Source organism: Entelurus aequoreus, linkage group LG14, assembly GCF_033978785.1.
Source record: "Entelurus aequoreus isolate RoL-2023_Sb linkage group LG14, RoL_Eaeq_v1.1, whole genome shotgun sequence".
NCBI lineage: Eukaryota > Metazoa > Chordata > Actinopteri > Syngnathiformes > Syngnathidae > Entelurus > Entelurus aequoreus.
Window position 1 is genome coordinate 36190580 of NC_084744.1, and position 26424 is coordinate 36217003.

The 26424-nt window shown below is 41.8% G+C and overlaps 1 protein-coding gene across 3 annotated transcripts in view; it reads left to right on the forward strand.

The window, feature by feature from the left end:
• Positions 1-26424, forward strand: part of brinp2 (bone morphogenetic protein/retinoic acid inducible neural-specific 2) — a 255555-nt gene that overhangs the window by 121678 nt on the left and 107453 nt on the right. For all 3 annotated transcript variants that reach the window (XM_062069746.1, XM_062069745.1, XM_062069747.1), the window contains one exon: positions 13526-13725. In XM_062069746.1, coding sequence (XP_061925730.1) covers positions 13526-13725 — 200 coding nt within the window. The remainder of the gene's footprint in view (positions 1-13525; positions 13726-26424) is intronic.

Here is a 26424-nt window from a genome sequence, read left to right on the forward strand (position 1 = left end):
CTCACTTGCTACACTTCACTTCACACACCAACATGTGGCTGGTCCTCACTTGCTACACTTCACTTCACACACCAACATGTGGCTGGTCCTCACTTGCTACACTTCACTTCACACACCAACATGTGGCTGGTCCTCACTTGCTACACTTCACTTCACACACCAACATCCTGGCTGGTCCTCACTTGCTACACTTCACTTCACACACCAACATCCTGGCTGGTCCTCACTTGGTACACTTCACTTCACACACCAACATGTGGCTGGTCCTCACTTGCTACACTTCACTTCACACACCAACATGTGGCTGGTCCTCACTTGCTACACTTCACTTCACACACCAACATGTGGCTGGTCCTCACTTGCTACACTTCACTTCACACACCAACATGTGGCTGGTCCTCACTTGCTACACTTAACTTCACACACCAACATGTGGCTGGTCCTCACTTGCTACACTTCACTTCACACACCAACATGTGGCTGGTCCTCACTTGCTACACTTCACTTCACACACCAACATGTGGCTGGTCCTCACTTGGTACACTTCACTTCACACACCAACATGTGGCTGGTCCTCACTTGGTACACTTCACTTCACACACCAACATGTGGCTGGTCCTCACTTGCTACGCTTCACTTCACACACCAACATGTGGCTGGTCCTCATTTGGTACACTTCACTTCACACACCAACATGTGGCTGGTCCTCACTTGCTACACTTCACTTCACACACCAACATGTGGCTGGTCCTCACTTGGTACATTTCACTTCACACACCAACATGTGGCTGGTCCTCACTTGCTACACTTCACTTCACACACCAACATGTGGCTGGTCCTCACTTGCTACACTTCACTTCACACACCAACATGTGGCTGGTTCTCACTTGCTACACTTCACTTCACACACCAACATGTGGCTGGTCCTCACTTGGTACACTTCACTTCACACACCAACATGTGGCTGGTCCTCACTTGGTACACTTCACTTCACACACCAACATGTGGCTGGTCCTCACTTGCTACACTTCACTTCACACACCAACATGTGGCTGGTCCTCACTTGCTACACTTCACTTCACACACCAACATGTGGCTGGTCCTCACTTGCTACACTTCACTTCACACACCAACATGTGGCTGGTCCTCACTTGGTACACTTCACTTCACACACCAACATGTTGCTGGTCCTCACTTGCTACACTTCACTTCACACACCAACATGTGGCTGGTCCTCACTTGGTACACTTCACTTCACACACCAACATGTGGCTGGTCCTCACTTGCTACACTTCACTTCACACACCAACATGTGGCTGGTCCTCACTTGGTACACTTCACTTCACACACCAACATGTGGCTGGTCCTCACTTGCTACACTTCACTTCACACACCAACATGTGGCTGGTCCTCACTTGCTACACTTCACTTCACACACCAACATGTGGCTGGTCCTCACTTGCTACACTTCACTTCACACACCAACATCCTGGCTGGTCCTCACTTGCTACACTTCACTTCACACACCAACATGTGGCTGGTCCTCACTTGGTACACTTCACTTCACACACCAACATGTGGCTGGTCCTCACTTGGTACACTTCACTTCACACACCAACATGTGGCTGGTCCTCACTTGCTACGCTTCACTTCACACACCAACATGTGGCTGGTCCTCACTTTGTACACTTCACTTCACACACCAACATGTGGCTGGTCCTCACTTGCTACACTTCACTTCACACACCAACATGTGGCTGGTCCTCACTTGCTACACTTCACTTCACACACCAACATGTGGCTGGTCCTCACTTGGTACACTTCACTTCACACACCAACATGTGGCTGGTCCTCACTTGGTACACTTCACTTACAACCTTTATTTAACCAGATAAGAAAACCCATTGAGATCAAGATCTCTTTCACAAGGGTGACCTGGCCAAGAGGTCAACAGCACATGTCACAGAGCAGTTTCAAAATAAATACATTAAGACATACATTTTAAAATACATAAGAGAACTGTAAAACAACAGAGATTTACATCTTTAAAAACACAGGCACTGTGCAAACGTCTCTCGCTGTTTGTCCCTCAGGACAGAACGGAAGGCTCCAAATGGAAGTAGTTCTGTAAGTTTCAGTTTCGTCTGCAATTCATTCCATGCCATAGGGGCAGCAATGCCAAAAGCTCTTTTGCCAAATTCAGTCCGTACATGAGGAACAGTTAAAACATACAAATTGTTAGAACGTAATGCGTAAGAGCTGTTTTTTCTTTGTAACAGAGTACACAAGTATGGAGGTATTAAACCTAAAAGAGCCTTATAAATTAAAGTCAGCCAATGTGTGTATCTGCGTGCACTCAAAGAAGATAAGTCTGACTTCATATACAGTTGACAATGGTGGGTGAGACTACGACAGCCAGTAACAAATCTTAGTGCTGAATGAAAAACAGTGTCCAAGGATTGGAGGCATTTAGATGAAGCACTAAAATAAAGCACGTCTCCATAATCAATTACAGGCAAGATAGTTGCTGTCACCAATTTCTTTCTGACTTTAAGAGAGAAGCAGTTTTTATTTCTAAAAAAGAAACCAAGCTTTACCCTAAGCTTAGAGACCAAGTTGTTAATATGGGCTTTAAATGAAAGCTCCTGATCAAGAGTAAAACCCAAGTACTTGTAATTTAAGACCTGCTCTATAGGGTTTCCATTTGATGTTACAATATTTGTAATATTTTCCAGTAGCACCCTTGAATGAGAGAAAACCATTACCTTGCTTTTATCTGTATTTAAAACCAATTTAAGATCAAATAAGCGAGCCTGGATGACATCAAAAGCAGCTTGTAAAAACTCAAAAGCCTGAGTGATGGAGGTTGAACAGCAATAAATAATGGTGTCGTCTGCATAAAAAATGGTACATTGCATTTGACAAATTATTACAAAGATTATTTATGTAGATAGAAAATAAAATGGGCCCCAGCACTGAGCCTTGTGGAACGCCTTTGGTAATGTCCAGTAATGAAGAGGTGGTCCCAGCCACCTGTACACGTTGTGTTCTGCTGGAGAGATAGTCTGTGAACCAAGCAGCTGCATTTTTAGATAATCGAACGTGATGAAGGGCTTGAATTAACAGACTGTGGTCTACTGTGTCAAATGCTTTTGACAAATCAATAAATAGGGCGACACAATATTTCTTGCCGTCTACAGCCTCGATTAAATCATTGAAGACCTTAAGAGCAGCTGTAATAGTGTTATGCTGTTTTCTAAAACCAGATTGAAATGGAGATAAAATATTGTTTGATTCTAAAAAATCCTCTAGCTGGTTACTGATGATCTTCTCAAACAATTTTGCTAAAATGCATAATTTAGAAATTGGTCTGTAATTATTTATATTTGTGGGTTCACCCCCTTTTAGCAGGGGAAGAACAAAGGCCGATTTCCAGATTTTTGGAATGCTTTTACTTGTTAGACTTAGGTTAAAAATATGCGAGAGAGGCTCAGCAACAAAATCAGCAGCCAATTTTAAGAAAAAGGGTTCAATTTGGTCAGGTCCTGCTGCTTTAGTTGTGTCCAGGCTCTTTAGTGCACTGTTTACCTCGGATATTGATACAGGTGTGAACTCAAAAGTGCAGGTGCTGCGTCTATTTACAGCCTGTGGTGTATTTGGTATATTAACATTAGTTAAACCAACATTTGACAATTGAGGATTCAATGACTCAAACAAGGATCCGGCAGAAACAAAATACTCATTAAAACAATTTGATATAGTTGTCTTATCAGACAAAGTACCAGATTGAGTAATTAAAGGACTTGGAAAGTCATTTGTTGTCACATGATTTAAAGAAGCTTTTATGGTTTGCCAAAACTTTTTGGGATCATTTATATGTTTTTTGCATTCATGCAGGTAAAAATCAGACTTGGCCCTCTTAACAAGCGAAGTACATTTATTTCTAAGCTGGCGGAAGCTAAGCCAGTCAGCCTCTGTCTTTGTTTTTCGAGCCCTGGCCCAAGCAACGTCTCTCTCTTTGAGAAGGTTTCCAATTGCAGAGGAAAACCAGGGATTATTTCGACCTTTAACTCTAAGTTTTCGAAACGGAGCATGTTTATTGACTATACGTTGAAATTCATTATAAAAGTATTTCAACGCTATCTCAATATCATCAATCAAAGCAACTCTGTTCCACTGAAAGGCAGCTAAATCGTATATAAAAGCTGGGAGGCAAAAGTTTTTAATATTTCTTTAGCATGTAATAGTGGGTTTTGATTTTGGTAGCTTGCAGTTTCTTACAGCTGCAATTGTACAATGGTCACTCAAGTCATTGGCAAACACCCCAGTGCCAGTGTACTTATGGGGAACGTTGGTTAGAATTAGATCAAGTAAAGATGATTTTGAGGAGTTTTTAGTATTGGGTCGAGTTGGGGAAGTGATTAATTGAGTTAAGTTTAGTGAGTTGCATACAGCTTTAAGGTTATCAGAAGAGGAAGTCAACCAGTCAAAATTTAAATCACCAACCAAGAGAAGTTCACTAGCTTTTAACCCACTCATAATGGATTCAAGCGAGGCAAGGGCTTCAGTGGAGGCAGAGGGAGGTCTATAACAGCCTACAATTGCGAGAGGTTGGCCATGTGAGAATTCAAGCTGCAGGGCAAGGAGTTCAAATTGTTTAGTGATTGACAGTGATGATAATAAGGTAACATTATATTTGTTTTTGATATACATAGCCACTCCTCCACCTTTTCGAGGACGATCGCATCGGAAGACATTATATCCATTTATAGCAGGGGTGTCAAAGTCAAATGGACGGAGGGCCAAATAAAAAATTTAGCTACAAGCCGAGGGCCGGACTGTTCGAATGTTCATTGAAAAATTTTTAAATGACGCATATAGTCTAGTGAACCTAATTGAACCTACTGAAAACCTAACAAATATATTCCAATATGATCAGATAAATAAAGCAATATTTTCTTATGGCTCTGTCAGTAATCTTTAATTTTCAACAGACACAAAAGACAAATTTCCTTTATATAAAAATCCCCATAACATGAACATTAAATGAAAGAAACCGGTATTCAAGGCACCATCAGTAGCCTATATTTTCTATTTTAGCAAAAGTGGGCTAAATTTACTTCAAAGAAAAAAACAATAATAGCAATTTTCTATCATCCACTCAACTGAAATATTTTTAAAATATAATTAAATTGAAATACAATAAAATAAAGTGCAAAAATCTATAAATCAAAAACAACACTTTGTTTAAGGAGAAGTAACATGCAGTGAAAACAAATATTAAACTTTAACTTTTAAACTTGAATTGAGTAAAAACTCTAAATATGTGATTGCACAGTAATGTTCACATTAAACCCCCCTCCTCCCTCCGTGGGAGGGAGGCGAGTTGGGTGCCCGAAACCCCCCGCTGGTTTCGGCCCGCCCCTTGGCGCGCGTGGCACGGCGGGCTCCGCGACCCGACGGCTGGCCCTCGTGGCTTGACGGCGGGCGCGTCCCGACGGGCCGCGCGTAGGGGTCAAACGCAGAAGTCTCAGGGCCTCGTGGTGAGGGGGTGGCCTGCGGGTTTCGGCCCGCTTGACCCCCCCGCTCCGCTTGGCGCGCGCGGCACATGACGGGTTCCGCTACCGACGCTCGGGCTGCAGCCCGACGGTGGTGCGGGCCCGGCGGTGACGCGCGGTTTGGGGAAACAAAGCAGAAGTCTCAGGGCCTCGGGGCCGGGTTTCGGCCCGCCCCCTTGGCGCGCGTGGCACGGCGGGCTCCGCGACTGACGGCCGGGCTGCAGCCCTTCGGCCGGCAGGCGCGTCCCGGCGGGCCGCTCGCCCCCTTTCGGAACCTTGGACCGGCATCCGCTTGGTGCGTGTAAAAGATCTGCGGTCTAAAAAAAAAAAAAAAAAAAAAAAAAAAAAGATCTGCGGTCTGCGGGCCGGTTCTAATAATAAATCAAGATCATCCCAAGGGCCGTAAAAAACCTTCTCGCGGGCCGGATATGGCCCGCGGGCCTTGACTCTGACATATGTGATTTATAGCAATGTCCTTGTCAGAGACTGCTTTGGTTAGCCAGGTTTCTGATAAGATAAATATGTCTGCATTGGTTGTTTGAATCCAGATTTTGACTAAGTCTAATTTTGGCAGTAGACTTCTAATATTTGAATGAATTAAACCAAGACCTGACCTAGCTCTAAATTCATCAGGAGTACTGATGTTGTACAAAGCTGGGCCTGGATTTGGTTGCACATTGCCTGATAGAAGAAGTAAGAGCAATATAAAAATGTTTCGTTTCATGTGGCAAGGTAACCCGATGACAACATTACTTGGCTTCACAATGTCAAAATGAGTAATTTCAGAAGGAGAAAAACATCTATTTAACACAGAAATACACCATAAATGAAGCTGGTTAGAATTATTTAGCACTGACCCACATGTAGATATCAATAAGCTTTGTGTAAATGCTGTAGTTTCGTAGGACCAGGTGATTGTTATTGCGTTCGGTAGAGTTAAAGGTTGGTGGAGCACCTGGTCAGGTACCCCACTACAATTGCAGAAAACAAGTCCAGGAAAAAGCATTAATATTAAATACAGAGCTTTTGTCAAAGTCATTGTTAAATTGTTTTACTACCTACCCAGGTCCAATATTCAAAGTTCAGATGTCCAGGCTACAGCAGTTGGAAGGCCAAGCTAAGGCTAGCAAAGGCCCAGCCTTAGTCAGTCTGAGGCTAAGATAGATCCAGGCTGTGGCAGATGGAAGGCCAAGATGAGCTAGCAGACCCAGTCTGTAGGCAGTGAGAAGCCAAGCTGGGGCTAGGTTATAGCCAGGCTGTGGCAGATGGAGGGCCAAGATGCAGCTAGCAGACCCAGACTGTAGGTAGTGGAAGGCCAAGCTGAGACTAGGATAGATCCAGGCTGTGGCAGATGGAAGGCCAAGATGAAGCTAGCAGATCCAGGCTGTGGCAGATGGAAGGCCAGGATGAAGCTAGCAGATCTGGTCTGCAGCTAGCAGATCCTGTCTGTAGGCAGTGGAAGGCCAAAATGAAGTTAGCTGACCCAGTCTGTAGGCAATGGAAGGCCAAGCTGGGGCCAGGATAGATCCGGGCTGTGGCAGGTGGAAGGCCAAAATTTCAGCTAGCAAAACATCTCCTGGCTTCAGCAGGTCAAAGGCCTCCAGATTTCCAAATCCAACAAAAGCAGTCAGAAATGCTACTTTTTGGAAGTAAGCCTTCATTCATCAAATGTTACGCTTAAAACTAGTACAATTTACTTAATTTGGCTAAAAAATAAATTAAAACAGATAGAAATTCAGACCGCTTAGACAAGCAGACAAACAAAAGACAGTGCTGTCGGCCATATTGGATTCAGCATGGATGAAACTTCACACACCACCATGTGGCTGGTCCTCACTTGCTACACTTCACTTCACACACCAACATGTGGCTGGTCCTCACTTGCTACACTTCACTTCACACACCAACATCCTGGCTGGTCCTCACTTGGTACACTTCACTTCACACACCAACATCCTGGCTGGTCCTCACTTGGTACACTTCACTTCACACACCAACATCCTGGCTGGTCCTCACTTGGTACACTTCACTTCACACACCAACATGTGGCTGGTCCTCACTTGCTACACTTCACTTCACACACCAATATGTGGCTGGTCCTCACTTGCTACACTTCACTTCACACACCAACATGTGGCTGGTCCTCACTTGCTACACTTCACTTCACACACCAACATGTGGCTGGTCCTCACTTGCTACACTTCACTTCACACAACAACATGTGGCTGGTCCTCACTTGGTACACTTCACTTCACACACCAACATGTGGCTGGTCCTCACTTGGTACACTTCACTTCACACACCAACATGTGGCTGGTCCTCACTTGCTACGCTTCACTTCACACACCAACATGTGGCTGGTCCTCACTTGGTACGCTTCACTTCACACACCAACATGTGGCTGGTCCTCACTTGCTACACTTCACTTCACACACCAACATGTGGCTGGTCCTCACTTGCTACACTTCACTTCACACACCAACATGTGGCTGGTCCTCACTTGCTACACTTCACTTCACACACCAACATCCTGGCTGGTCCTCACTTGGTACACTTCACTTCACACACCAACATCCTGGCTGGTCCTCACTTGGTACACTTCACTTCACACACCAACATCCTGGCTGGTCCTCACTTGGTACACTTCACTTCACACACCAACATGTGGCTGGTCCTCACTTGCTACACTTCACTTCACACACCAATATGTGGCTGGTCCTCACTTGCTACACTTCACTTCACACACCAACATGTGGCTGGTCCTCACTTGCTACACTTCACTTCACACACCAACATGTGGCTGGTCCTCACTTGCTACACTTCACTTCACACAACAACATGTGGCTGGTCCTCACTTGGTACACTTCACTTCACACACCAACATGTGGCTGGTCCTCACTTGGTACACTTCACTTCACACACCAACATGTGGCTGGTCCTCACTTGCTACGCTTCACTTCACACACCAACATGTGGCTGGTCCTCACTTGGTACGCTTCACTTCACACACCAACATGTGGCTGGTCCTCACTTGCTACACTTCACTTCACACACCAACATGTGGCTGGTCCTCACTTGCTACACTTCACTTCACACACCAACATGTGGCTGGTCCTCACTTGCTACACTTCACTTCACACACCAACATGTGGCTGGTCCTCACTTGGTACGCTTCACTTCACACACCAACATGTGGCTGGTCCTCACTTGCTACACTTCACTTCACACACCAACATGTGGCTGGTCCTCACTTGGTACGCTTCACTTCACACACCAACATGTGGCTGGTCCTCACTTGGTACACTTCACTTCACACACCAACATGTGGCTGGTACTCACTTGCTACACTTCACTTCACACACCAACATGTGGCTGGTCCTCACTTGGTACGCTTCACTTCACACACCAACATGTGGCTGGTCCTCACTTGCTACACTTCACTTCACACACCAACATGTGGCTGGTCCTCACTTGGTACACTTCACTTCACACACCAACATGTGGCTGGTCCTCACTTGGTACACTTCACTTCACACACCAACATGTGGCTGGTACTCACTTGCTACACTTCACTTCACACACCAACATGTGGCTGGTCCTCACTTGGTACGCTTCACTTCACACACCAACATGTGGCTGGTCCTCACTTGCTACACTTCGGGGCGGTATAGCTCGGTTGGTAGAGTGGCCGTGCCAGCAACTTGAGGGTTGCAGGTTCGATCCCCGCTTCCGCCATCCTAGTCACTGCCGTTGTGTCCTTGGGCAAGACACTTTACCCACCTGCTCCCAGTGCCACCCACACTGGTTTAAATGTAACTTAGATATTGGGTTTCACTATGTAAAGCGCTTTGAGTCACTTGAGAAAAAGCGCTATATAAATGTAATTCACTTCACTTCACTTCACTTCACTTCACACACCAACATGTGGCTGGTCCTCACTTGGTACGCTTCACTTCACACACCAACATGTGGCTGGTCCTCACTTGCTACACTTCACTTCACACACCAACATGTGGCTGGTCCTCACTTGCTACACTTCACTTCACACACCAACATGTGGACCAAACCTTACTGTGTGAATGTGGAAATAGTGTCAAAGCGCTTTGCGTGCCTTGAAGGTAGAAAAGTGTTATACAAATGTAACCCATTTACCATTTGACCCATTTACCATTTACCATTTAACCTATTTAGCATTTGACCTATTTACCATTCAACCCATTCACCAGTGTTCATGACTTGTGAGGAGACATGCTGACATAATGACCTTCACCAGGAGGTTTTGTAAGTTGGTCTGATTGTTTCTTACTTGATGAAACTTTCAGGAAATGGATAGGAAACAAGTGATTGTATTTTGGGGCTGTTCACAATGTCTAAGTAACATCGGCCTCTGCGGCAAAGGGATCCTGGAGCTACCTCTCACTAGTCTAACTGAGGAATACAAGTGTTCTAACGTTAGACTCCAGATGACACTGAAGGACTCCAGAAACAAGACCATCAGCACTGTTGCACCGCCCCTAGTAACTGGGCGGAAGCTACAACAGCCCTGAGGCACGGAGACATCGTGGGAAAGGTCCAACAGGGAAGAGGAGGCTTTGGCCTGACTGCAAGAGAACCATCCTGGAAAAATGCTACAACATCAGAGCGGAGGACGCTGGTGGTGGAGGAGGTGCGTCGCCAGGAAGAGGTCTTAAGTAGTGCGAAGGCTGTCTCTCTTGCCAAACAGGGGCAATGGATGCAGTGGGAAGGAGTGGAGAGGAGAAAGATAAGCTGGAAGGAGCTATGGCAGATGGAAGCTAGTAAAATCAACTTTATCATCAGAGCAACGTATGATGTGCTCCCATCACCAAAGAATCGCCATCAGTGGTATGGCGAGGATCCAATCTGTGCCCTCTGCCCAACTCCAGCAACCCTCAGACACATCATGACAGGATGTAAGACGAGCTTCACGCAGGGGAGATACACCTTGCGGCACAACCAGGTCCTCAGGAGCTTGGCATCAGCCCTGGAGAGCATGCGTGGTGCCGTCAACTCCTTGCCACCAAGAGTATCTAATCCCATGAAGACAACAATGTTTGTCCGAGAGGGCGGGAAAACACCCAAACAGCTTTCCACCAAACCAGAAGCAGGACACCTATACAGGGCCCGCGACTGAAAGATGCTGGCAGACATTGGCAAACAGCTAGTTTTCCCACCTGAGATTGCCTCTACCAACCTCAGGCCAGACTTGGTGCTCTGGTCCCCTTTGGTGAAGACTGCTTACGTCATAGAGCTCACAGTCCCATGGGAGAACTCTGTGGAGGAGGCCTATGAACGTAAGAAGCTGCGCTACTCAGAGGTAGCAGAAGAAGCGAGGCAGCGTGGCTGGAACACCAAAGTCTATCCAGTTGAAGTGGGATGCAGAGGATTTGTGGCGTCGTCTACCATCAGACTGCTGAGGGAACTCGGCAGCCACGGTCAGGCTCTGCGGAGGACCATCAGAGCAGTCTCAGAGGCAGCCGAAAGAAGCAGCCAGTGGATTTGGCTCAAGCGGAAGGACCCCGGTTGGGCCCCAAAAAACAGCAGTGTAACAGGGTGAATTTCGGGAACAGTTGAGCACGGGACACAAGCTGAGGACTGATCATCCTTCGGCGGGCCACCTTTGTGGAGGGTGTATAGTGTTTGAAGGCCGAAACACCCAATGATGCAAGGGCACACTACTGAAGATGTGTCGCTTGTCCAATTGTCCTGGAATTTAACCCTGACCAAGTCTCATACAACTCACAAGAACACCCCACCCCCCACACCCCCACGTTGTCTGTCTACCACTCTCAACAACAAGGACATCTCGAGTGAGTACTCTCCACATTTGGCACAAGGGACTGTTCAACATTTCGTCCTGTGTTTTTTGATTCTATATTTTTTTTAATTCTTACCTTTGGGGGATAAGGCCTGGGGGAGGTCTGCGCTCTTTGAGTGTTAATCTAGTTCTTGAATTCAGTTTGTCCACATGAAGACTCGGACTTGTCGCTGGCACTATTGCTAGCCATGACTCCTGCTAGCCAAACATTATATTTGTTTAGGAAGTAGAAGCCACAAACACTTCCTGTCCCTACTTTAAATGTTCCTACTTTAAATGTTCCTACTTTAAATGTGTAGCAGCTGGAAAAGAATGACGCATATTTTCCACTTTGGCCAACGCCCATGACCTTCAACACGTTTAACGTAATGACGTGCGTACGTAACTCATGCAAGCTCATTAGCTTTAATTGTAATCTCCATGTAGATACTGTAGCTAGCGTTAGCATTAGTTGTAATGTCCATGTAGATACTGTAGCTAGCGTTAGCATTAGTTGTAATGTCCATGTAGATACTGTAGCTAGCGTTAGCATTACTTATAATGTCCATGTAGATACTGTAGCTAGCATTAGCATTAGTTATAATGTCCATGTAGATACTGTAGCTAGCGTTAGCGCTCCTTGAATCCACACAACTAAATGACTGCAAAGTGTTTAGTTGCTGTAGTTGTGCGTTGTTTAGTTGCCGTAGTTGTGCATTGTTTAGTTGCCGTAGTTGTGTGTTGTTTAGTTGCCGTAGTTGTGTGTTGTTTAGTTGCCGTAGTTGTGTGTTGTTTAGTTGCCGTAGTTGTGTGTTGTTTAGTTGCCGTAGTTGTGTGTTGTTTAGTTGCCGTAGTTGTGCGTTGTTTAGTTGCTGTAGTTGTGCGTTGTTTAGTTGCTGTAGTTGTGTGTTGTTTAGTTGCTTTAGTTGTGTGTTGTTTAGTTGCTGTAGTTGTGTGTTGTTTAGTTGTTGTAGTTGTGCGTTGTTTAGTTGTTGTAGTTGTGCGTTGTTTAGTTGCTGTAGTTGTGCGTTGTTTAGTTGCTGTAGTTGTGTGTTGTTTAGTTGTTGTAGTTGTGCGTTGTTTAGTTGCTGTAGTTGTGTGTTGTTTAGTTGCTGTAGTTGTGTGTTGTTTAGTTGTTGTAGTTGTGCATTGTTTAGTTGCTGTAGTTGTGCGTTGTTTAGTTGCTGTAGTTGTGTGTTGGTGTTGACGAGAGTGTCCTACCCTACCCTATCATTCATCCATCCATCTACCCTGTCATTCATCCATCCATCTACCCTGTCATTCATCCATCCATCTACCCTATCATTCATCCATCCATCTACCCTGTCATTCATCCATCCATCTACCCTATCATTCATCCATCCATCCACCCTATTATTTATCCATCCATCTACCCTATCATTCATCCATCATCCACCCTATTATTTATCCATCCATCTACCCTATCATTCATCCACCCATCTACCCTATCATTCATCCATCCATATACCCTATCATTCATCATCCATCTACCCTATTATTTATCCATCCATCTACCCTATCATTCATCCATCCATCTACCCTATCATTCATCCACCCATCTACCCTGTCATTCATCCATCCATCTACCCTATCATTCATCCATCATCCACCCTATTATTTATCCATCCATCTACCCTATCATTCATCCATCATCCACCCTATCATTCATCCATCCATCTACCCTATCATTCATCCATCATCCACCCTATCATTCATCCATCCATCTACCCTATCATTCATCCATCATCCACCCTATCATTCATCCATCCATCTACCCTATCATTCATCCATCATCCACCCTATCATTCATCCATCCATCTACCCTATCATTCATCCATCCATCTACCCTATCATTCATCCATCATCCACCCTATCATCCATCCATCCATCTACCCTATCATTCATCCATTCACGTTGTGTGAGCAGGTTTAGGGTCAGGGTCTATGGCAGCAGTCAGCTGCTATCCACAGGACGTCAGCAAGGCGTCGTCATGGCAACAGTGTGAATGGAAGAAAGACGAGGAAATATTGTCTGTATCAATTTCAACATGTGACCTTTTTCCTCTTCTCAAAAAGGTGTTGATGGCTAACGAGCACGCTTGAAGAACAATCATGTGGTCTTCCTTCCTCAGGGGAAGAGTCTCTGACCATCTTCTTGGACAAACACAAGCTGAACAAGAAGTGGGAAGGCAACAACAACAACAACAACAACAGCAGCAGTAATGTGGTTTCTCTGGAGCTGCTGCACCAGTTAGCTGCTTCCTACTTCACAGATCGAGAAAGCACACTAAGGAGACTCCATCACCTCCAGATCGCCACTGCAGCTATCAAGGTATGGTCCATCATAATAATAATAAAAGGTATGGTCCATCTTAATAATAATACAGTGTATGGTCCATCTTAAGAATAATAAAGGTATGGTCCATCATAATAATAATAAAAGGTATGGTCCATCCTAAGAATAATAAAGGTATGGTCCATCATAATAATAATAAAGGTATGGTCCATCATAATAATAATAATGGTATGGTCCATAATAATAATAATAAAGATATGGTCCATAATAATAATAAAGGTACGGTCCATAATAATAATAAAGGTACGGTCCATAATATTAATAAAGGTATGGTCCATAATAATAATAATAATAATTATAAAGGTAAGGTCCATAATATTAATAAAGGTATGGTCCATAATAATAATAAAGGTACAGTCCATAATAATAATAAAGGTATGGTCCATAATAATAATAATAAAGGTATGGTCCATAATAATAATAAAGGTACGGTCCATAATAACATTAATAAAGGTATGGTCCATAATAATAATAATAAAGGTACGGTCCATAATAATAATAATAAAGGTATGGTCCATAATAATAATAATAATAAAGGTACGGTCCATAATAATAATAATAAAGGTATGGTCCATAATAATTAATAATAATAAAGGTACGGTCCATAATAATAATAATAAATAATAATAATAACGGTACATAATATTAATAAACGTATGGTCTATAATAATATTAATAAAGGTACGGTCCATGATATTAATGAAGGTATGGTCCATAATGTTAATAAAGGTATGGTCCATAATAATAATAATAATAGTATTAATAAAGGTACGGTCCATAATAATAATATTAATAAAGGTACGGTCCATAATATTAATAAAGGTATGGTCCATAATAGTATTAATAAAGGTACGGTCCATAATATTGATAAAGGTATGGTCCATAATAATAATATTAATAAAGGTATACGGTCCATAATGGACACTCTGGCGTGGTTAGAAGGGATGTCACTTCTGTCTGTGACAAGGACCGTGTCGAGGTTCATCCCGAAGTAGGTTTCTATCCTCATGAAGACAGTCCATCCTTTTAGGCCGGCAGGATCCTCAGAAGTACTAGTCTTGCTTTCGGAAGCCTCCTGATTTCTCCAAAGGACTTGCCCAGTGGTCGGTACTACCAATCTGGGAGCAGCGCAGGGCACCAGAGCCAGAGATGTTGGGCGGACTCTTCCTCCTCAGCGCAGAGTCGGCATCCGTGGTCCTCACACTGTCTCCATGGTGTTGCGCATTTCCCGAGAGCCGGGTGGTGGCCGGTCTTTCCTCGACAACGTGAACTCCTCCAGGGTTAGGTTTGTGGGATCAGGATAGGTTTGAAAGGCGGGGTGGGTGGAGGAACGGAGGAGGCAGTTCCTGCGGAGGATTGTAGATCTGCCCAATTGGCTGCTGGTTTGCGGCAGAGATGAGCCGATCTTTGCCAGAGGGAGACTGCAATGACCCGGGACTCAGGTGATCTGCAACCGTTTTGGGGCTGGAAAAGCTGCGAGGGATGATTGGATTGAGAGGACGGAGGTGCCATTGTTGCTGGGCCTGGACCAAGGATTTGCGATCACTGATAATGGAGGACCAAGTCCCAGGACCAATGGTTGTGTCGATGTAGCCGACAGACCATCATGGAGGATGTTTGGGAGTGAGATGAACTGCTAGAGGTCCTGGTGGAGTGAATTCTACCACCAAACTATCATAGCAGCTCCTTCATTTTGTGTGCCATGTAGTGTCAGTCACTGCCGCAGAGTCCTTGGGCAAGACACCTTGCTCCAAGTGCCACTCACTTTGGTGTTTGAGGCGCTGCTCTTGGCCTCCTTTTGACGGGGGACTGAAGAACAGATCAAGTTTGTAGAATAAATACCATTTGAAAAATGATGGCCATAAATAAACATTCATTCTAACTTCCATGCCACCACGGGCAAGACCAAAGAGCTGTGACTGCAATTGTAGACCTGGAATGGACTGGAAGAGGAGGTTTGGTGTAAAAGACAGCACTTGGGGGTAATATTGAATACTTGTCAGAAATATCAAAGAATTGTACTCGCTCTGCATGTGACCTGGTGGACAAAGAATGGTTGTGGGAAAGGTGAAAGACTTCCAAGAGAAGGTCTTCTTAATGATGTCAAGGTGCTTTGGGAGCACAGTCAGCAAGAAAAGTTGTACCAAGAGCACACATGAGGACTTTCTGAGGCCTGACCATCAACGAGGACTTTGTGACCACTCAGCAGTTTAGCTTTTGGCTGAAGAAAAGAAGAGGAGGAGCAAAGTTCTGCTAGCTTGGAGCACAACTTTATGACACTGAAACTAAATCCACCCATTGTACAACAAACACTGTGTGCCTCATTCCTGTGAGAATCCTGCGTGTAAGGGGGGGGGGGGGGGGGGGGTTGTGATTCTATTTATTATTACTATTCAAAAAGAATGCTCATTATGTTGCCCATTCTGAACACTTGGGAAAGAAACATGGATTGTGAGTAGAAAAATGGTGACTTTTCTATTGCTGATCCTTTTCAGTACTGAGATCAGTTCATTGATGTTGCACAGCCCTGTAGATCAGTTCATTGATGTTGCACAGCCCTGTAAATCAGTTCATTGATGTTGCACAGCCGTGTAGATCAGTTCATTGATGTTGCACAGCCCTGTAAATCAGTTCATTGATGTTGCACAGCCGTGTAGATCAGTTCATTGATGTTGCACAGCCCTGTAGATCAGTTCATCGATGTTGCACAGCCCTGTAGATCAGTTCATTGATGTTGCACAGCCCTGTAGATCAGTTCATCGATGTTGCACAGCCCTGTAGATCAGTTCATTGATGTTGCACAGCCCTGTAGATCAGTTCATTGATGTTGCACAGCCCTGTAAATCAGTTCATTGATGTTGCACAGCCCTGTAGATCAGTTCATTGATGTTGCACAGCCCTGTAGATCAGTTCATTGATGTTGCACAGCCCTGTAGATCAGTTCATTGATGTTGCACAGCCCTGTAGATCAGTTCATTGATGTTGCACAGCCCTGTAGATCAGTTCATTGATGTTGCACAGCCCTGTAGATCAGTTCATTGATGTTGCATAGCCCTGTAGATCAGTTCATTGATGTTGCACAGCCCTGTAGATCAGTTCATTGATGTTGCACAGCCCTGTAAATCAGTTCATTGATGTTGCACAGCCCTGTAGATCAGTTCATTGATGTTGCACAGCCCTGTAGATCAGTTCATTGATGTTGCACAGCCCTGTAGATCAGTTCATTGATGTTGCACAGCCCTGTAGATCAGTTAATTGATGTTGCACAGCCCTGTAGATCAGTTCATTGATGTTGCACAGCCCTGTAGATCAGTTCATTGATGTTGCACAGCCCTCTAGAACAGTTCATTGATGTTGCACAGCCCTGTAGATCAGTTCATTGATGTTGCACAGCCCTGTAGAAAAGTGCAAGGTCGCAATTTATTGATGAAAATTGAGGTTAGTCACGGCACTGAATATTATTTATTACTGTGGTTGGAAATATTATGAAAGACTAAACTATTTGTACTGGCACCATGTTGCACTTCAACCTTACACTGGCACCATGTTGCACTTCAACCTTACACTGGCACCATGTTGCAATTCAACCTTACACTGGCACCATGTTGCAATTCAACCTTACACTGGCACCATGTTGCACTTCAACCTTACACTGGCACCATGTTGCACTTCACCTGGCCACCATTAATCGTGTTTATTAAGTGATATCCTCCACTTAGTTTCACCAATAATCCTATTTGTTGATTGATATCCTCCACTTAGTTTGACCAATAATCCTATTTGTTGATTGATTTCCACCTGCAAGGTTGTCTTGCAGCCAGCCAACATGACTCAGATGTTCCTCCTCAGCATTTTCACACCCTCCAACATGACTCAGATGTTCCTCCTCAGCATCTTCACACCCTCCAACATGACTCAGATGTTCCTCCTCAGCATCTTCACACCCTCCAACATGACTCAGATGTTCCTCCTCAGCATCTTCACACCCTCCAACATGACTCAGATGTTCCTCCTCAGCATTTTCACACCCTCCAACATGACTCAGATGTTCCTCCTCAGCATCTTCACACCCTCCAACATGACTCAGATGTTCCTCCATAGCATCTTCACACCCTCCAACATGACTCAGATGTTCCTCCTCAGCATCTTCACACCCTCCAACATGACTCAGATGTTCCTCCTCAGCATCTTCACACCCTCCAACATGACTCAGATGTTCCTCCTCAGCATCTTCACACCCTCCAACATGACTCAGATGTTCCTCCTCAGCATCTTCACACCCTCCAACATGACTCAGATGTTCCTCCTCAGCATCTTCACACCCTCCAACATGACTCAGATGTTCCTCCTCAGCATCTTCACACCCTCCAACACAAGTCACACATTTGTCTTTGACATGTTCCTGACAAATATGCAAGCTACCTACCTGCCACCTGCCTGCCACCTACCTGCCACCTGCCTGCCACCTACCTGCCACCTGCCTGCCACCTACCTGCCACCTGCCTGCCACCTACCTGCCACCTGCCTGCCACCTGCCTGCCACCTACCTGCCACCTGCCTGCCACGTGCCTGCCACCTGCCTGCCACCTGCCTGCCACCTGCCTGCTGGATCTTCTGCCAGAACTCATCCTCACCGAGGAGTGGGATGCACTTGACCTCTGACCTCCTACGTCTGTGGGCATGGAGTGGCTGCAGCACAGAGGAGTGGGAGGAACATACCATTACCAAGTCTAACTCACCTCAGCCAGGACATCTTCCACACATTAACATCATCCACCTTCATATTTATTAGACAACATTAACATCATCCACCTTCATATTTATTAGACAACATTAACATCATCCACCTTCATATTTATTAGACAACATTAACATCATCCACCTTCATATTTATTAGACAACATTAACATCATCCACCTTCTCTACAATGTTCTTCATATTGATTAGACAACATTAACATCATCCACCTTCTCTACAATGTTCTTCATATTGATTAGACAACATTAACATCATCCACCTTCTCTACAATGTTCTTCATATTGATTAGACAACATTAACATCATCCACCTTCTCTACAATGTTCTTCATATTGATTAGACAACATTAACATCATCCACCTTCATATTTATTAGACAACATTAACATCATCCACCTTCATATTGATTAGACAACATTAACATAATCCACCTTCATATTTATTAGACAACATTAACATCATCCACCTTCTCTACAATGTTCTTCATATTGATTAGACAACATTAACATCATCCACCTTCTCTACAATGTTCTTCATATTGATTAGACAACATTAACATCATCCACCTTCATATTGATTAGACAACATTAATATCATCCACCTTCTCTACAATGTTCTTCATATTGATTAGACAACATTAACATCATTCACCTTCTCTACAATGTTCTTCATATTGATTAGACAACATTAACATCATCCACCTTCTCTACAATGTTCTTCATATTGATTAGACAACATTAACATCATCCACCTTCATATTGATTAAACAACATTAACATCATCCACCTTCTCTACAATGTTCTTCATATTGATTAGACAACATTAACATCATCCACCTTCTCTACAATGTTCTTCATATTGATTAGACAACATTAACATCATCCACCTTCATATTGATTAGACAACATTAACATCATCCACCTTCTCTACAATGTTCTTCATATTTATTAGACAACATTAACATCATCCACCTTCTCTACAATGTTCTTCATATTGATTAGACAACATTAACATCATCCACCTTCTCTACAATGTTCTTCATATTGATTAGACAACATTAACATCATCCACCTTCATATTTATTAGACAACATTAACATCATCCACCTTCTCTACAATGTTCTTCATATTGATTAGACAACATTAACATCATCCACCTTCTCTACAATGTTCTTCATATTGATTAGACAACATTAACATCATCCACCTTCATATTCATTAGACACCATTAACATCATCCACCTTCTCTACAATGTTCTTCATATTGATTAGACAACATTAACATCATCCACCTTCTCTACAATGTTCTTCATATTGATTAGACAACATTAACATCATCCACCTTCTCTACAATGTTCTTCATATTGATTAGACAACATTAACATCATCCACCTTCTCTACAATGTTCTTCATGTTGATTAGACAACATTAACATCATCCACCTTCCTATTTATTAGACAACATTAACATCATCCACCTTCATATTGATTAGACAACATTAACATCATCCACCTTCTCTACAATGTTCTTCATGTTGATTAGACAACATTAACATCATCCACCTTCCTATTTATTAGACAACATTAACATCATCCACCTTCATATTTATTAGACAACATTAGCATCATCCACCTTCTCTACAATGTTCTTCATATTGATTAGACAACATTAAGATCAAAAATGTTCTTCTGACGCTTGCATGGATTTTTGCTTTTAGTTAGCGGGGGTAGTGCACAGCACAATGTACTGTAATGTACACAACGTAATGTAATGTACACAATGTAATATACACAATGTAAAATGTGCACAACACAATGTACTGTAATGTACACAACGTAATGTAATGTACACAATGTAATATACACAAAGTAATATGTACACAACGTAATGTACTGTAATGTACACAACATAATGTAATGTACACAACGTAATGTAATATACACAATGTAATATGTACACAATGTAATGTACTGTAATGTACACAACGTAATGTACACCACGTATTGTACTGTAATGTACACAACATAATGTATTGTAATGTACACAACGTAATGTACACAATGTAATGTACACGATGTAATGTTTACACAATATACACAACATAATGTACTGTAATGTACATAACCTTGTGTACACAATGTAATGTACACAATGTCCACAACATAATGTACTGTAATGTACGCAATGTACACAACATACTGTACATAATGTACACAACGTAATGTACACAATGTAATGCACACAACGTAATGTACACAATGTACACAACGTCATGTACTGTAATGTACACAACATAATGTACTGTAATGTACACAACGTAATATACACAATGTAATGTACACAACGTAATATACACAATGCAATGTACACAATGTAATGTACACAACGTAATGTACACAATGTACACAACGTAATGTACTGTAATGTACACAACATAATGTACTGTAATGTACACAACGTAATATACACAATGCAATGTACACAATGCAATGTACACAATGTAATGTACACAATGTAATGTACACAACGTAATGTACACAATGTACACAATGTACACAACGTAATGTACTGTAATGTACACAACATAATGTACTGTAATGTACACAACGTAATATACACAATGCAATGTAATGTACACAATGTAATGTACACAATGTAATGTAGTGCCAAATGGTGACCAGTCAAATATTTCACAGTTTGACCCCAACTTTCACTGCTGACTCCTTTAGATGTTTTCTATTTTTCTACATAAAGACTAATTATAACACCAAGACGTGAAGAAATAGGTTTGAATGTTAATTATTAGGACACGTCAGCAACATGTTCACAAGTGACTCCTGATTAATGACTTAGTAGTTTTACATTATAATACCATCTCATGCAAGATGTAGCTGACTTCTACAGGACACGTCAGCAACATGTTCATGATTGACTCCTGATTAATGACTTAGTAGTTTTACATTATAATACCATCTCATGTAAGATCTAGCTGACTTCTACAGGACACGTCAGCAACATGTTCATGATTGACTCCTGATTAATGACTTAGTAGTTTTACATTATAATACCATCTCATGTAAGATCTAGCTGACTTCTACAGGACACGTCAGCAACATGTTCATGATTGACTCCTGATTAATGGCTTAGTAGTTTTACATTATAATACCATCTCATGTAAGATCTAGCTGACTTCTACAGGACACGTCAGCAACATGTTCACAAGTGACTCCTGATTAATGACTTAGTAGTTTTACATTATAATACCATCTCATGTAAGATCTAGCTGACTTCTACAGGACACGTCAGCAACATGTTCACAAGTGACTCCTGATTAATGACTTAGTAGTTTTACATTATAATACCATCTCATGTAAGATCTAGCTGACTTCTACAGGACACGTCAGCAACATGTTCATGATTGACTCCTGATTAATGACTTAGTAGTTTTACATTATAATACCATATGATGCAAGATGTAGCTGACTTCTACAGGACACGTCAGCAACATGTTCATGATTGACTCCTGATTAATGACTTAGTAGTTTTACATTATAATACCATTTCATGTAAGATCTAGCTGACTTCTACAGGACACAACACTAACATGTTCATGATTGACTCCTGATTAATGACTTAGTAGTTTTACATTATAATACCATCTCATGTAAGATCTAGCTGACTTTTACAGGACACGTCAGCAACATGTTCACAAGTGACTCCTGATTAATGACTTAGTAGTTTTACATTATAATACCATCTCATGTAAGATCTAGCTGACTTCTACAGGACACGTCAGCAACATGTTCACGATTGACTCCTGATTAATGACTTAGTAGTTTTACATTATAATACCATATGATGCAAGATGTAGCTGACTTCTACAGGACACGTCAGCAACATGTTCATGATTGACCCCTGATTAATGACTTAGTAGTTTTACATTATAATACCATCTCATGTAAGATCTAGCTGACTTCTACAGGACACGTCAGCAACATGTTCACGATTGACTCCTGATTAATGACTTAGTAGTTTTACATTATAATACCATCTCATGTAAGATCTAGCTGACTTCTACAGGACACGTCAGCAACATGTTCACAAGTGACTCCTGATTAATGACTTAGTAGTTTTACATTATAATACCATCTCATGTAAGATCTAGCTGACTTCTACAGGACACGTCAGCAACATGTTCATGATTGACTCCTGATTAATGACTTAGTAGTTTTACATTATAATACCATCTCATGTAAGATCTAGCTGACTTCTACAGGACACACCACTAACATGTTCATGTTTGACTCCTGATTAATGACTTAGTAGTTTTACATTATAATACCATATGACGCAAGATCTAGCTGACTTCTACAGGACACGTCAGCAACATGTTCATGATTGACTCCTGATTAATGACTTAGTAGTTTTACATTATAATACCATCTCATGTAAGATCTAGCTGACTTCTACAGGACACACCACTAACATGTTCATGTTTGACTCCTGATTAATGACTTAGTAGTTTTACATTATAATACCATATGACGCAAGATCTAGCTGACTTCTACAGGACACGTCAGCAACATGTTCATGATTGACTCCTGATTAATGACTTAGTAGTTTTACATTATAATACCATATGATGCAAGATGTAGCTGACTTCTACAGGACACGTCAGCAACATGTTCACGATTTACTCCTGATTAATGACTTAGTAGTTTTACATTATAATACCATCTCATGTAAGATCTAGCTGACTTCTACAGGACACGTCAGCAATATGTTCTCAAGTGACTCCTGATTAATGACTTAGTAGTTTTACATTATAATACCATCTCATGTAAGATGTAGCTGACTTCTACAGGACACGTCAGCAACATATTCATGATTGAGTCCTGACTAATGACTTAGTAGTTTTACATTATAATACCATCTCATGTAAGATCTAGCTGACTTCTACAGGACACAACACTAACATGTTCATGGTTGACTCCTGATTAATGACTTAGTAGTTTTACATTATAATACCATCTCATGTAAGATCTAGCTGACTTCTACAGGACACGTCAGCAACATGTTCATGATTGACTCCTGATTAATGACTTAGTAGTTTTACATTATAATACCATATGATGCAAGATGTAGCTGACTTCTACATGACACGTCAGCAACATGTTCACGATTGACTCCTGCTTAATGACTTAGTAGTTTTACATTATAATACCATCTCATGCAAGATGTAGCTGACTTCTACAGGACACGTCAGCAACATGTTCACAAGTGACTCCTGATTAATGCCTTAGTAGTTTTACATTATAATACCATCTCATGTAAGATGTAGCTGACTTCTACAGGACACAACACTAACATGTTCACGAGTGACTCCTGATTAATGACTTAGTAGTTTTACATTATAATACCATATGATGCAAGATGTAGCTGAGTTCTACAGGACACGTCAGCAACATGTTCACGATTGACTCCTGCTTAATGACTTAGTAGTTTTACATTATAATACCATATGATGCAAGATCTAGCTGACTTCTACAGGACACGTCAGCAACATGTTCACAAGTGACTCCTGATTAATGCCTTAGTAGTTTTACATTATAATACCATCTCATGTAAGATCTAGGTGACTTCTACAGGACACGTCAGCAACATGTTCAAGATTGACTCCTGATTAATGACTTAGTAGTTTTACATTATAATACCATCTCATGCAAGATCTAGCTGACTTCTACAGGACACAACACTAACATGTTCACGAGTGACTCCTGATTAATGACTTAGTAGTTTTACATAATAATACCATCTCATGTAAAATCTAGCTGACTTCTACAGGACACGTGAGCAATATGTTCACAAGTGACTCCTGATTAATGACTTAGTAGTTTTACATTATAATACCATCTCATGTAAGATGTAGCTGACTTCTACAGGACACGTCAGCAACATGTTCATGATTGACTCCTGATTAATGACTTAGTAGTTTTACATTATAATACCATATGATGCAAGATGTAGCTGACTTCTACAGGACACGTCAGCAACATGTTCACAAGTGACTACTGATTAATGACTTAGTAGTTTTACATTATAATACCATCTCATGTATGATCTAGCTGACTTCTACAGGACACGTCAGCAACATGTTCATGATTGACTCCTGATTAATGACTTAGTAGTTATACATTATAATACCATCTCATGTAAGATCTAGATGACTTCTACAGGACACGTCAGCAACATGTACACAAGTGACTCCTGATTAATGACTTAGTAGTTTTACATTATAATACCATCTCATGTAAGATCTAGCTGACTTCTACAGGACACGTCAGCAACATGTTCATGATTGACTCCTGATTAATGACTTAGTAGTTTTACATTATAATACCATATGATGCAAGATCTAGCTGACTTCTACAGGACACGTCAGCAACATGTTCATGATTGACTCCTGATTAATGACTTAGTAGTTTTACATTATAATACCATATGATGCAAGATGTAGCTGACTTCTACAGGACATGTCAGCAACATGTTCATGATTGACTCCTGATTAATGACTTAGTAGTTTTACATTATAATACCATCTCATGTAAGATCTAGCTGACTTCTACAGGACACAACACTAACATGTTCACGATTGACTCCTGATTAATGACTTAGTAGTTTTACATTATAATACCATCTCATGTAAGATCTAGCTGACTTCTACAGGACACGTCAGCAACATGTTCACAAGTGACTCCTGATTAATGACTTAGTAGTTTTACATTATAATACCATCTCATGTAAGATGTAGCTGACTTCTACAGGACACGTCAGCAACATGTTCATGATTGACTCCTGATTAATGACTTAGTAGTTTTACATTATAATACCATCTCATGTAAGATCTAGCTGACTTCTACAGGACACGTCAGCAACATGTTCATGATTGACTCCTGATTAATGACTTAGTAGTTTTACATTATAATACCATCTCATGTAAGATCTAGCTGACTTCTACAGGACACGTCAGCAACATGTTCACAAGTGACTCCTGATTAATGACTTAGTAGTTTTACATTATAATACCATCTCATGTAAGATCTAGCTGACTTCTACAGGACACGTCAGCAACATGTTCACGATTGACTCCTAATTAATGACTTAGTAGTTTTACATTATAATACCATCTCATGTAAGATGTAGCTGACTTCTACAGGACATGTCAGCAACATGTTCACAAGTGACTCCTGATTAATGACTTAGTAGTTTTACATTATAATACCATATGATGGAAGATCTAGCTGACTTCTACAGGACACGTCAGCAACATGTTCATGATTGACTCCTGATTAATGACTTAGTAGTTTTACATTATAATACCATCTCATGCAAGATCTTGCTGACTTCTACAGGACACAACAGTAACATGTTCATGATTGACTCCTGATTAATGACTTAGTAGTTTTACATTATAATACCATCTCATGTAAGATCTAGCTGACTTCTACAGGACACGTCAGCAACATGTTCACGAGTGACTCCTGATTAATGACTTAGTAGTTTTACATTATAATACCATCTCATGTAAGATCTAGCTGACTTCTACAGGACACGTCAGCAACATGTTCATGATTGACTCCTGATTAATTACTTAGTAGTTTTACATTATAATACAATCTCATGTAAGATCTAGCTGACTTCTACAGGACACGTCAGCAACATGTTCATGATTGACTCCTGATTAATGACTTAGTAGTTTTACATTATAATACCATATGATGCAAGATCTAGCTGACTTCTACAGGACACGTCAGCAACATGTTCACGATTGACTCCTGATTAATGACTTAGTAGTTTTACATTATAATACCATCTCATTAAAGATGTAGCTGACTTCTACAGGACACGTCAGCAACATGT